The sequence below is a fragment of the Melanotaenia boesemani genome, chromosome 6, assembly GCF_017639745.1.
Source record: "Melanotaenia boesemani isolate fMelBoe1 chromosome 6, fMelBoe1.pri, whole genome shotgun sequence".
Lineage (NCBI taxonomy): Eukaryota > Metazoa > Chordata > Actinopteri > Atheriniformes > Melanotaeniidae > Melanotaenia > Melanotaenia boesemani.
Window position 1 is genome coordinate 35245572 of NC_055687.1, and position 14862 is coordinate 35260433.

Below are 14862 nucleotides of genomic sequence, written 5' to 3' on the forward strand. Positions count from 1 at the left end.
ATCATCCTGCGTGACTCCTAAAATTTACTGTTTTATGAGTAATTAAGAATAAATTGGAGTTTACTCTGCAAAACTCCAGCCGTTTATGATTGTTTTGAAAAGGGCTATAATTGTCAGATTTAATTAGCTGGCCGATCAATCGGTCAGGGTTTACAATTTAGACTCTTCTCTGAACCCTTCCGGTTTACAGCTGTTGTATAATAAAACTACCTGCCAGTGGTTTTAATGTTATGAGCTGTCGGTGTGGAAAGGTAGAATATCGGTAAGGATAATAATGCCTGTAACCCCCTGAAGAAGTCCAGAGACCTTTGCTTACATAATCCCACATTACAATGGGTACAAAGACATCTACAGGTTGGGTAAAAAATTATTAGTCCCTTTATAAAAAGTCATTGTTTTCTAACTATTTCCCAAACACTTTAAACAGGGATGGAAAATACAGTGGTTCCTCGTTTATTGCAGGGTTACGTTCTGAAAACACCCCGCGATAAATTAAATCTGCAAAATGACGACCTTATTAATTTTTCACAATTCAAATTATCCCTCCTCGGAGTGTTTATAGACCTTTCCCAAACTATAATGCACATTTTCAACATTCTCACACACTTTATACACTCTTAAAAACCTACATATATTTAACACTGTGAATTTCTTAATAATCTTAATCTTAACATTGCATTGATGTTTACCGACCCAATCAAGAAACAAAGCACAGTGGGCTGATTCCTACAGCAAAATTTGGACATAGAATGGTTGAAATAGGATTTACATAAACTTAAATATGCCGTGTTGCATACAAAAAACAATCTGTGAAACGGCGAGACCGCAGAAAACGAACCACGATATGGCGAGAGACCACTGTATTCAGCTTTTTTAAACAGTCTACTTTTATTTTGGATGCTGATATAATTTTACTTTGCATACAAGGAAACTAAATTATTCCACCAAAAACAAAAATATTAGGGTCTAAATTATTATTATAAATTATTGGCCCCCTCTGACAGCTCTGTATCTTTTTTATCTGGATAAAAGGATCCTGCAGTTGTTTGTTGTAATCTTCAACAAGTCTGACTCGTCTCCTGAGGAATACCAGCCCATTTGCTGAAAAACCTCTCAAGCTTCCTTTCGTCTTCAGTTTTCAGTGGGATTCAGGTCAGGGATTGGTGTAGACCAGTCAGAAATGAACCCTCATTCTTCACCAGGAGCAGCATGGGTTTTGGATACTTGTCGTATTAGGAGACAAATCTACAACCCAGACTTGGTTCTGCTGCTGTCTGCTTCTTCACATATCCTTATTTCTTCATGTTTCCTTCCACCTTGACAAGATTCCCAGTTCCAGGCATACTGAATCATCCCCACAGCATAATATTGCCACCACCATGTTTCACTGTGTCAATGCTGTTCCTCTTCTTTCTTTCTCCAAACATAGAGCCAAAGAGCTCAAGCTTCATCTGACCAGAGGTCATGTTTCCAGTTCGCATCATCTTCCTCCAGGTTGTCCTCAGCATCTAGTTTGAAGGTGTCTCTTTTGCAGAGGTGGAGTTTATCTTGTGCAGAGCCCTAGTGATCTTTGATACTACAGTTCCTGACTGAGTCATTCTCTAGAATCATAGCAGTTGTTCTGGAGTCTTCAGACACGTCTCTCTCTACTTTCCAGGAACTTTGAAATCTTCCACTTCCTTCCTCTGCCAGGCTTGTCCTGTACTGATGATACTTCTTACTCCAGTTGTTGGAATAACTGCAGTAAATTGGTTTTTCCTCCTCCTGCTTTGGAAACATCAACATTTCTTTTTCTCAAGGCTAAATGGCTTTCTCAGTTTTAAATGGATTTTACAAACTGTGAGCATTATAAATTTAACACACGACTGGTGGTGTTGTGGCTCAATAAAGAGGTCAGTTCTTAGGGAGGTGATGATTTTAACTAGTCATTTTTGTTTTTTCTAAAGCAGTCCTGTTATTGTGTGAAAATAAAAATAATTTATACTTTCAAAATGAAACTATTAAATTTAGAAATTGTATGTTGAAAATTCTATTCTCTGGTAAAAAGCACTATGGAAATTTAAGAAAAATGTCATATTTCAGAGGGTTTAACGGTTTTGTCTGACTGTAAATATAAGACAAAGCAGAATTTCTATACATTGCCAGCTGTGTGTTATAATATATTTACCCCAAGAAACGTATGCCAGGCATACTGTAGCCATGGAGCATCTTCCTCATTAGTGTTGGTAACATCCAGCTTTCAGGCTAATGCCAGTGCATCCAGATTGAAGTAGTTTAGAGTTCAGTCTTCTTACACAACTGGTTTGTGCCCATGGTTATTTTTTTAGTGAATCCGTACTCAAAATATGAACACCTCTTTCACCAATAACATTGATAAAATAATGCTGTTAACCTGGCTGCCCAGGCTTCTTATAATGTGCTAATGTTCCACTACTGTGCTTTTTAACAGGTTAAGAATTGTAGACATGTTTATGCCATAAATCGTTATTCATACATGTGCATAAACAAAGTTGAAATTGCGGATGCATTTGCTTATCTAACTCACACTACAACAGTGTATGAATCGTTAATGTGAGGTTGGCGGGCCAAAATATTCTACAAGTGGAATGAAATGTGGAAGGAAACATATTCAGGATGAGCGTTGTATGGCTCCACTAACAGAAATGGATTTTCCTGTGAAAGCTTACGGCTTTTGCAGTTATGTTCCAAGATTTATGCCATCTCTAGTCAAGGCATTGAATTGTTTTTCATTTGTTAAGTGCCTTCAGAGATTTTACAGCATATTTAAAATCACATGTTGTGAGTTAGCCTGTTGGTCAGTAAATGTGGGTTCAGAAATTTCTCTTGTTTAAAGATGCAGACACAAAATTATTGCTCACAGTGGATAAAGTAGTGTTTTTAAATCTGTCCATGGTCTCGCACCACCGTACCTCACTGAGCTCCTTCACCCTTACACGCCGTCATGCTTTCTAAGACCAGTTGACCAGCTGCTCTTGATGGTGCCGAGAACAAAGCGTAAGCTCCGAGGAGATGGGGTACTTTTGATCGGGAAATATGACCTGCTCTGCATTGCAGACAGGACTCCTCCTCGCCGGATTTCAAGTCTCTTCATAAAACCCACCTGTTCTGCTTGGCTTTTAGACACTCGAAATGTTGACATTTTGCCTTTGTTTTTATATTTTTAACTTGTCTTACTTATTCCAATTTATTTCCTTAATGCCATGACTGAGTTTATTCTCTGCAGTTTTATTCTTCTGTGCAGCACTTTGCCCCACTGTGGTTGTTTTAAAGTGCTTTATAAATAAAGTTGGGTTAGATTGGAATTATATGGTGTTTTGTAAAGTTACCTGCATTAGGACAAGTAGACGTATTTAGAGATTTAAAGGGTTAGCTGGAGTTACTACATGATTGTGAACTAGAAGATCTGGGTTTGTCTCTAATCTTAATTTAGATTAAAATTATATTTATTTGATTTTATTTTAAAATTCTATTTTATCAATAAAATAGTTTTAATTAAATTTTAATTCTCGAGATTTTTTAATCAAATAATCTGTGTCTGCTTGGTTCAGTTCAGATGTTAAAACATTATGAAAACATAATGATGAGTTCTGATGTGTATGTACAGACTGGTCAACTAGTCCAGACCACAGTCCAGACCACAGTCCAGACCAAAATCCAGACCAGAGTCCAAACTAAACAAGGAGAAGCAGCATTTAGCTGTTATGCTGAAAACAAGTGGAACAAACTGCCAGTGGAGATTAAACTTTCACGAAATGTAGACGTTTTTAAATCCAGGTTAAAAACATTTCTTGTCTTATGCCTCTATGCATGGAATCTGCAAAGTAACTTTGAACTTATCTTGATTATAATCATTTTCGTTTATATTATTATAATTTTATTGTGAATTTTGCTATTTGTTGCTGCCTTTTACCACTTTTTAATGCTTTCTTTGCACCATCTGTAATGCTTTTAATGTTTCATGTAAAGCCCTTAGAATGGTCTTGTACATGAAATGTGATGTAGAAATATACTTGCCTTGACTAAAAACCTGGATGTGGTGAAAACAGAAAATAAACCTTTCAGAAATTTGAATTTCATTATTTTTATCCCTAAACACTCATTTTCTTCTCCTGTTGGATCTAAAGAGGACTTGTGTAGCTGTTTTCTTCATGTTATATCAAAGCCATGAAGCCTGAGGAAACCAGTCTGTCAGATTACAAAGATGTCGTACAGACATAAAGACCTGGATGAATGAACTTCCTCCTAAATTCAGACTGACGTTGTCTTTGGACCTTCCATCCATCCCTTTCGTCCTGCTGCTATTAGCTGAGGCTGCTGGGGGATGTCCCATGATGCACTGGGCTCCTCTCTGCTCTCTTTACTCTCAATGTAGAAACATCTGATGTTGTTGTTGTCTGTCATTCGTGTTTCTCTTCTTTCTCAGCAGGAATCCCTGGATTAGAGTTCTGCTGCTGGTTGACCCCTCTTCCCTGTCCTCTCCACCTACAACCGTTCCAGGCAGATGGCCGTCCTTCCTAGTTCTGATGGAGGTTTTCCTTCCTGGTTCTGGTTCCGATGAAGGTTTTTCTTTCCACTGTCTCGTCGTGCAGCTCAGAATAGAGGGTTGAATCACAGAGAAGAGTTGGTTGAATCCGTTGGTTTCCTTAAATTGGTATTATTGTTATGAACTGGTTTTAAAAACACAGTTATTATAAACTGAACTAGTGTGGATCATAACTGGAGTATAATAAGCTACAATGAATTGGAATGAACTGGACTGTAAAATGACTTTGTTGTGAATTGGTAATGGATAAACAAAGCAGAACTGAAGAGAACTGGTTTATATGGAAACTCTTTCTACTGCATTTTTCTTTTAGAGATAAATACGTAGATAAAAATACTGTAATTTTTTCAGCTCACGAAAACACATCAGATCATTTAAAAAAAAACATCCAAATAAATACATCCTCTATTTTAGCCCCAACTATAAAACATTACAAATATCATTTTTAGATCTCAAATTTATATACAGATTTATTTATCTCACTTATTGTAATTCTTCCTGCACCTAATCTAAAATAGAAGTAAAACAGTGAACATTATTTAGCAGCTGCCTTGATGGACAACATAATCCTACAAATTTAATCTTAACTTTCAGCTGTTCGTGTACAGTGTCGTGTACAGTTTTCCTTAATGTAGTAAACAGCATTTTCATGTATAACTGAGTTGGGCTTTGCTTTTTTTTAAAATCTCTAATCATTGTAATCCCTGCCATGTGTATCTTTTATGATGGTGCAGGCCATTGCATCAGCAGCTATTCAGTGCCAGAATGTTTGCTGGGAAGCTCCAGACAAACAGCAGCTTTGTGTCGATGCACTGATGCAGCGTGGTTGTGTTCAGGCTTCAGAGCAGTCGATATGAACAGGCAGAGTAGCTACAACATGAGCAGGGTGGACATGAGCAGCAGCTAAAGGAAGGTGTTGGTGGATGCTGCTGGATACGTGGACCATGCAGTGCAGCTAGCCTTTGCAACATATACGTATGTGACCCAACTGTGTATTAGTTCCAGCTACTAAATATGTTATTAAACTTCTCTTAGTGTTCACACTCCCTTGGTGATGTAAGACAAAATTAGGAAAAAGCAAAAAATACAGGACTTCTGGGAGATGTGAGGTAATATTAGATTTTAAAAAAAAGTTTCTGAAGTTTTTCTTGAGGTCATTTGAGATGGTGGTTAAAGTCTAGCTTGGATCCATGGTGACAGCAGAATTCCTCACGTTTCTTATCTCGTTGTCGCCATTGGGCCTAAGTGAATAAATGCAAAGAAACCAATTCTTATTTTACTATTTATTATATGGCACTTTTATTATTGTGTTTCCGCAAGTTGGCAAACAGATAAACTATTCTAACTGTCCCAGATTATTCCAGATATTCTAAAACAAGTATAGTTAGCATGACTTGCTCCATCTGTCCCTGCCATGAGACGGCCATATCTCATGTGGTCAAGGTAAGAAATTCAGCTATAAAAGCTTTAAGTTAGAAATATCAGGGTCATTTCTTACCTTTTCAAGTTGTGCATTCTGTTTGGACTTGTAAAGGAATTCTCCCACAGCCACAAACACAGACAGGACAAGTCCTGCTGCCAGGACAATGAAGATCCCACCGATGTTCTGTACCCCAAGGGCACTGGCCTCCTTATTCTCCTCCTCTGGACAGCCGTTTCCTCTCCACCATTTCTCTTTCATCATGTGCAGCTTCCCTTCCTCTTGAAGCTGCAGGATGGCGATAGTGATCTTATCTCTGTAGGGAGAGCCTAAGAGACCAAAACACAGGGGACCAGCATGAGTGATCTTCAAGGCCAAATCTGTGCTTTCCTATGCATTAGGCCAAAACACTTTAATCAGAATTTAAATGTTTTATTCTTGGCTCATTTACTTAAACCTTAGATATTTCTCAACTAAGCAGTTAATCATGTTAACTCAGAGGCTGGGTAGGTGTGTCCAAACCTTTACATTATCATCTAAAATTAAAATGAAAGTTATTAATATGCTTTCAATTGTAAAAAGAAAATAAAAGAAATTAAAAAAACAACAACAAAAAAACTTGTCAACTATTTTCTCGCAGCATGCTCTCGTTTCTTCATATGTGCACCCTGCAGTGACAGAGTACAGCAGGAGGTTCATGACATGACGGATCACTGCACAGTGGAGTACTTTAGGTCATAAAGAGGTTTTTCCTGACTTGTCTGACATTCATAATTTTAGTAACAGCTGCAGTAATTTTCACTGCCATCATAAACTCTGGTTCATATTTAACATTTTTTCCTATTTACAGTATGCCTTAAAAACTGTGGCACCTAAAGGGTCATTATGTTGCAGAGCAGCTATCCATTCTAACTCCCAGGTCAAGAAATACTGCTGTTTAGTTAAAACCAATTCACCGCCACAACAAATGTACATACAAACTGAATGGAGTTTTTTATGAACAACCATCCTAATGGAGGAGCTGAAGGGAGTCAAGAGGCCGTTAACCCTTTAAAGCCTGGCCCAATATTTTTTTTTTTTTTAAATCTTTATTTGGCTCTTTAATAAAATAATAAAATTAATAATAATAAAATTAACATATGATACATATAGCATTACAGCATTAAACAGGAAATGAAGGTTAGAGACAAACCAATTATTTTAGTTTTCAGTCATTTATTCCTTTCTTTATTTCATTTTAATCAGTATAATATAGAATTAGTGATACTGTATTTATACCACAGAAGTTCCATAATGTACAGCTTGTATGGTACACCTCTTGTTTTGACTGTGACAGTGTTCTCAGCAGGAGAAATTAATGAAAACTGTTTAACCGTTAGGATGCTTAATAAATCTTTTGTTACCAATTGCTATAAAACAACATAAATAATAGTAAATCTGGCTCTTTTAATAAAAGGATGTGTAAAAAGACAACCTAGTAATGGCATCAAAATGTGTCTTCCATAGTCTTTGAATTAGTTTGAATCCTTCTTAAAGACAAGAATACTCACTGCTGCAAGCATCAATGACCTGAAGCAAAGTTGGTAACTATAGATCTACCTTAAAGAAAGAGGACTTGAGGAGTTCCTCAAGCCTCAACTTTGGGCCCCCTATTGTTCAGCATCTACATGCTCTCACTAGCCCAGATAATGGGGAGGGGAAAAATAACAAATACCTGATCAGAATTTTGCTGATGACATTCAGCTCTATATTACTTTCTCTCCAGGTGACTCTGGTCCCAGACAAAACTTCAGTTTTTGTCTCAGTCAAATCAAAATTTGGATGTTCCAGAATTTTCTTCATCTAAAAAACGATAAATCTGAAATTATTTTGTTTGGGACCAAATATGAACCTCCAAAGATTAGTGTCCAGCTTCAGTCAGCAATGTTACCCAAATCAATCTAGAAATGTTGGTGTCATTTTGGACTCTGGGTTAAATTTTAACAGCCATATTAAATCAGGGACCAAATTGGCCTTTTACCACCTAAAGAATATATCTAGAATAAGTAGACTGGTGGCTCAGTATGGCTTAGAAAAACTTCATCATCTGTTTTTAATATTCTTGACTACTATAATGGAGTTTTAACAGAGCTCTCTAAAAAATCTGGACATCATGCCACTTGCATTCTTTCTTTTTGGCATGTGGCTTTAAACAAAAGCTCCACTCTAATTTAAACACAGAGCTGTTCCTGCTTTATTTTTATTGCAGGGTCACACAGGAAGTGCTGATTCTTTCCACCAATCAGTGGATTGCAGTGTGTCCAGATTCACCCTTTAAGGTCAGATCACTCAGATTGGGACCCAAGTGAAAGGATGCCAAAAAAGTATAATGGCATGCACCAATCCCAATTTTTTTCATGTGGAAACAAAAAAATGTGTACCAAGCCATCCCATACCAACCCGTCCCGTACTGAGCCGAACCCATTGGTGGAAACTGGATTTAAAGCCCCATATAATACAAAATTCACTTTCTAAAGGTTTTCTAACAGTCATATAGCACAGCTTGTGTATGAGGCCCAAAAATAAGAAAATTCTGTCTCCCCTCTCACTTGCTTGCTCCACTTTTTAGCAAATGTGTGCTCAAAAGGGTGAGTCCCAGATCTTTCTTTTTGTGACCTCACGAAGGGAAAAAACCACTGCCCCTAGTAGTGGATACTGTCCTGCCCCCTGGCTAGCTGAGCCTGCCCTCTAAAATCACCAAGTGGGTGCCAGCAAAAGCTGAAACTTCTCCCAGAGAGAGGCATGAAGTGGGCGTGGACAGGTTTGTGAACACTTATGAACATTTAAAGGTTCGGACACAGAAACAGCCGGTTCTCATTAGAGCCACAAGAGCCACATTTGGAATGGCTGAAATTAAGGACCAACCCCTTTCAACCCCGAGAGTCCAAACTAAAAATTTAGCTTTTCTGCTCCTGATATCTGGAAAAAATGACAAGAAATCGTGACGCATGATCTAAACATCAGTTCTGATAAATCACAACTGAAAACTTTTAATGAACATAGGGATTTTTTCTTTTTGTTAATCTAGTTTCTTAAATGGGGATAAAATATGTAAATCCATTTTTTTTCTTTTTGTAATGTACAACACATGTATAAAACAAGGTGTTTTTAAAAATGAATCTTTCCTGTATTCTGGCCCTGTTATCGCAACATATTTCTTGACCACTTTCTACCTTCTTTCTGCACTAGAGTTTAAAAAAATACGCTCAGATATTGATCAGTGATAAAAATAATATATAATCAGATAGTTGTTTGGGACAGTATCAGTGCTAATGTCTTCACCTCCTCCAGGCAGACAAAGGGCTGAGTTCACGCAACAGAACTGGCTGCTTTCATCAGTATTAAACAAACCAAACATTAACATTATTCCTCTAAAAGTTAACGATTGTGGCCACTTAGCTGCTTTTTAGCTGTAGCATAAAAATGAGACACATTAGTATGACATGGAAATAAGCCCTGAATTTATTTACTTACTTTACACATAGAGAAAGCAAAAATCTGTGTTTGTTTACAAGTCTTATTTACACGAGAGACCAGAGAGCCAGTTTCATACCTAAACAACATGGCTGGAGACAATGAAGACTTTCTGTTAAGTAAACAGCTTTGCAATCATTCAGACCTGCGACACAGAAGTTCCGCATTAATGACCAGGATGGCACGTGGGATCAGCAGGTGGTCAGAGATCCACTGCTTTGTATGAAACAGTCATGGAGTTTATAAAGTAAAGAAATGTTATAATTCTGTAAAACAATTTCCCATCTCCATAGAACACAACAGCATGGCTTAGCTTTGCAAAGATTTAGGTCCAGAGTCCAGACCTCAACCTGGTTGGGATGCTGTGGCCAGACCTTCAAACGAAGCAAACACTATGAAACAAACGCTGCCAACCTTAATGAGCTGAAGTAACAATGAAAAGAAAAGTGGAGCAAAATTTGTCCACAACCATGAAAGAGACTGATAACGCCATCCAGAAAACTCTTCTCTAAAGTCTGTGTTTCAGTTTATCTAAAAGTACATGCTTACTGTTATAAATGATAAATGCTTTTGTATAACATTATCATTTCATTGTCTCTGCAGGCTCAATAACAAAAACGAATACACCTGAAATACATCTTTGAGGCTCATATTTCATGTCATTCCACCTGCATAGCTGCCTAATTAAAAGCAGTTGCCAAGATTAATCTGTGCTAATGTTTCACTGCGAGCTGCTTGCTTGCCATGCGAGGTTAACATCCCAAAGACAAGCTTTGAAATATTCCCTCCAGAACATAAGAGATGCCTAGGCATCACATAATGACTTCCCCCTCTTTCTCTCTGCATGTCTCCTCCTACTTCACCGAGGTAAGGCACTCCAACACCTTCCCAGATCTTCTGATCAAACTAAGTCATGCATCAGGTAGGAAATTTACTGAATGATGCAGATTTATTTCACCACCATGGACAGCAGCGTTGTGTACTGTGATCTGCACAAACATGGTCACTTCATTTGTTTGTTGTAGTTGTTAAAAGAACTTTGTGTCTCTATATGAGATGTTTCTGATTGGCACAGCTGCATACCAGAATGTTTTTGGCTTTAACGCTGTTTAAACACATATGAGCGTCCATGAGATTGGGAAGTCACAGTGCATGCCTAAAAAGCCCTTTTGTAATATGACTTCTGTATTTCTCTAAACAGCAAACTGCAGCCACTTTGACTGGTGGGCTGGACTGAGCAGCCAGGGCAACTGTGCTTCCTCTTAAGCCACAGTTGCCCCCAGCTCTGGAGCTAAACAGCGATAAGCTGTACTCCCTTGACAGAGCAAAGCTTTGAGCTGCAGTCTCCAGCCTGACGGCAGTGTGGCTGCAATCACAAGGTTGTGTTAACATTCTTTAACATCTTCGTCCTTCATTTCTGCCTGAAGCCACTAGTCTCTCACTCTTTACTTCACAGCTAGCAGCATACATGGTTCAAAACATCTATCACCATGGTGATGGCTAGAATGAATGGAGTTCTGGTTCTTGTTATTCATTGCCATCTACATTTGATGCCCTCACTTAACTGAGGAGCGCAACAATAAGCCAAACATGTGTTAGATAAATTACATCCTTAAAACAATACCAGGTTTGCACAATTAAAAGATATAATGAGGAATACCGGAACATTGTCATACAGTCAAAACTGTCCATGTGCATTAACCCACATTCACAGGCATACAATGTTTGAACAGTTGAGCCTGTCTGAAATGATCAGACGCTACAGCAGGGATCGCCAACTGAACCTCTTTGCCCACTGTCCTGCAGGCTCTCAAATGAATAAATAATGGGTTATTAAGAGGCTTTTGCAGATCTTAACAAGCTTATGGAGAACCATTTAATTTTAATCAGGTGTGTTGCAGCAGAGACACTTCTAAAATCTGCAGGAAGGCGGCCCAGTAGGTCCATAGTACCTGATCCATGCTTGAGAATTGGAACAGAGGACCAGGTGGCATCGTGAGGTTGACCTTCAATACGTCAAAGCTCTTTCTAGCCAATAGACTGGGTACAAGTAACTCATTACCACTAACACGTTTGTTGAAGTCTGCCTCACAAGGAGACCACATTCTGATCACATGGGCTGTAGAAACACTATTTAAAGCTTGTTTAGGTCCTTTTGCCATCATCACATGCAGATACAGCGACTCCATCAACATCTTTTATGATGTATTAACTTCAGTCCCTAACGACCATAAATATACCACGATTCAATCCTGTTACCATGACAACATCACTCCATCCATCTCTAAAGAACATCTGTGGCAGTTTCATTTTAAAGTAATGAAAAATTCTGACAAGAGAATGTCATCAAAATTATTTTATTTTATTGTGTATTGTGTGTGTGTGTGTGTGTGTGTGTAGGGGGGGGGGGCTAATCGTCACTTGTTCGCTCAGTAAGTCACTGTATCATTTTCACCCCAAATCTGAGACTATGAATGACACAAGCTTGTTTTTTATTAAGAGTGTCTCCATTATTTCCGTCAAACAGACAGAAGCTGTAAAAATATAATAATCTTCAGTATGATCCATATTAATTAATATTAAACATGTCATAAAAAAAAAAAAAAACAACTGTTGACGGGTGTTTTAAAGCCAGTGACCCTACCAGGGACAACATAGCTCCTAGGATCTTCAGGTTAACTTGTCCACTGTGGTAAGGTGGCAGCTCAGGGAGGAAAACTTACAGTCAAATATTTCAAAGTCCCTGCAAAGCACTGCAACATGGACAGCTTGCCAGGACATGGATGATACAATGAAAGAAAAAAAGGAGTAAAACATGTTGCAGTCCACACACACCACTATCACTGAAGAACACAAACTATAACTGAATTTAAAAATGAAATAAATAACACAACTACAATTGAAAAGCCTAGCCACAGGGTAAAAGCAAACCAGAGTAAGCCAGTGGTACTCTTGGGAGTCCAGCCACCCACATTAATTCAGGATTAAAACATCTGATAATAAAAATGTATATTTGAATGAAAGATACAACAAGTGGACATAAAACATGAAGCTTAGACAAGGTTAAAAACCTTTTTCTGTTCTTTCTTTCTTTGTTTCCCCCCAGACAGCATCTTCAGCAGCGCTTTGTGAATAAAGGCACACCTCAGAAGTCCCTAATGGTGGTTTGCAGATAAAGTAGGTGGAGGAATGGGTTGTTAGTCTTCTTGTTGCTCAAATGTATGTTAATATGTGAGCTGAAAACAGAATGTGTGCCTATAAAAGAGCAGTCTAATCCTCCACTTCGCTGAAGAGCGAAGTGGCAGGCATGCTGAATTCAGAATAAGACACAAAGATTTAATCTTGCAGATCAAAGCAATGCAAAAGCCCACTGTTCACTAATGCATTGTCTTTCAGCGAAGTAAAGACTAGAAATTCAAATGTGCTCCAATGCCTCGTGTATTTTTAGCCCATCAAGTGCAACTCTTATCATGATACAATGAAAGATCTTAGCATTTCAAGTATTCTGCATGATTACATATAGCTGCTGATGAACTGGAGAGAATGATAGTGTTATCAATAAATTAAACAGTCATAGAAAAAAAGTACTCCTTATACTATTAAAGGGTTTTATATATCAGAGCATAATAAAAAAGAACCTCCTGTCCTTGCAAGGTCTTAACATTAGATAAATAAAACCTCAGATGAACCACACCACATAGCAGTGTTAGTCATCTATAAAAACTAATCCAAACAGAAGATCTGCTCTTTGAAAAACTAACCAGGTAAACCCATTATTCGGTCATGTGGAACAACTTTCAGCAGCTATACCTTAAAGTAATTGTTTACTATATGACATTATCTGTTTCTGACAACATTGTGGAGGAATTTTAGCCAACTTTTCTTTTCGAAGTTGTTTTAGTTCATTAAGGCTTGCATCACTGGTGTCTGCAGCTCTCTGAAGATCTCACCACAGAATTAAATCAGGATGAGGTCTGGACTTGGACTGGATCATGTCAACACCATTCTTTTCTTCTTCAGCCATTCTTTTGTAGATGTGCTGCTGTGTTTGGGATCACTGTCCTGCTGCATGAGGCACTTTAAGCCAGGCTTTAACTGTCAGAGAGAAGAACTCACATCTGAATCTAGAATAGTTTGGTATCCAGAGGAGATCATGGTCCACTCAATGACTGAAAGGTGCCCAGATCATCATCCCTCCACCACCGTGCTAACAGTTAGTATGAAGTGCCAAAATGCTGTTTTTGGCTTCTGAAGGGCAGGGGAAACATCTAAAACCTGCAGGACAGTGGCCCTCAAGAGGCCAGAGATTGAGTTCCCTGGTCTATAGAGACACAGGATTCTGAAGCAACTCTTTACTTTAATCATGAGAAGGTATCCAGTGCTATGGAATGTATTCCACTTTCTTGTTCTGCTCTCAGTGACTGTGATCAGTTGCTCTATTACCCTATGTCAAACAAAACCTGTGGAGACAGGTATTAATGTGAGCATATCTGCATATTTCAAGAACCACAGCTGAACTCTACACAACGTTGGTACCTACTTTTCATAATTTTAATATTAGAAATAAAGGAAAAACAAAAAATACATTCAAATATGAACTTAGCTAATATTACACTACTATTAAACCAGCAAAAGACCCCACACCTCCATCTAGTTACTGTCTGAGTTTATTAATAAATGTAGATCTTAAAATAATCAGCAATGCTCTGTACAGAAGGATAGAAAAAATAACCCCTCTAATAATACATCCTGACCAAACAGGCTTTATTAAAGGTAGACATTCCTCTACTAGACAAAATAAAGAAATTAAAGAAATCCATGTAAACAATATAGAACATAAGATAAGTCTTTATGCTGATGATGTATTACTTTTCCTCCAGAACTAATTGACTTCTCTGCCCCAGACGATCACACTTATTAACAAATTCTCATCAATATCTGACTACTCTATTAACTGGTCTAAGACTATAGTTATGCCCATTAACTGTGACTTACAAAACATACCAAATACTACAAGACAGTCTGGAAACATTAGATATTTAGGCAAAAACATTTTCTCCACTGTGAGAGATGAGCTCTCACAGTGGAGGTGCTTATCCATTTCACTTATGGGGAGTGTTGCCACAATTAAAATGATGATTCTACCTAAAGTCAACTACCTGTTTTCAATGATAACTACTAAACCATCCTCCAGTTGGTTTAATAGAATAGAATAGAATTGAATAGAATAGAATTACTTTATTAATCCCTTTAGAGAGTCCTCAGGGAAATTTGGATATTAATATATATATTAATATATTAATATTGGACATTAAATCACTAGACTCACATATATCTAAATTTCTATGGAAAAACAAGCCATCAT

General features: G+C 37.8%; 1 protein-coding gene across 4 annotated transcripts in view; it reads right to left on the minus strand.

Annotated features, from left to right (window-relative positions):
- The window catches only part of grik2 (glutamate receptor, ionotropic, kainate 2), a 294971-nt gene that overhangs the window by 22514 nt on the left and 257595 nt on the right, over positions 1-14862 (minus strand). For 2 of the 4 annotated variants that reach the window (XM_041989095.1, XM_041989096.1), the window contains 2 exons: positions 6063-6313; positions 5778-5805 (listed from right to left, as the gene is read on the minus strand). In XM_041989095.1, the coding sequence (XP_041845029.1) occupies positions 5778-5805; positions 6063-6313 (279 nt within the window). Of the gene's footprint in view, positions 1-4965; positions 5806-6062; positions 6314-14862 lie in introns of those variants that run through there. The other 2 variants (XM_041989099.1, XM_041989097.1) reach the window with 2 other exon arrangements.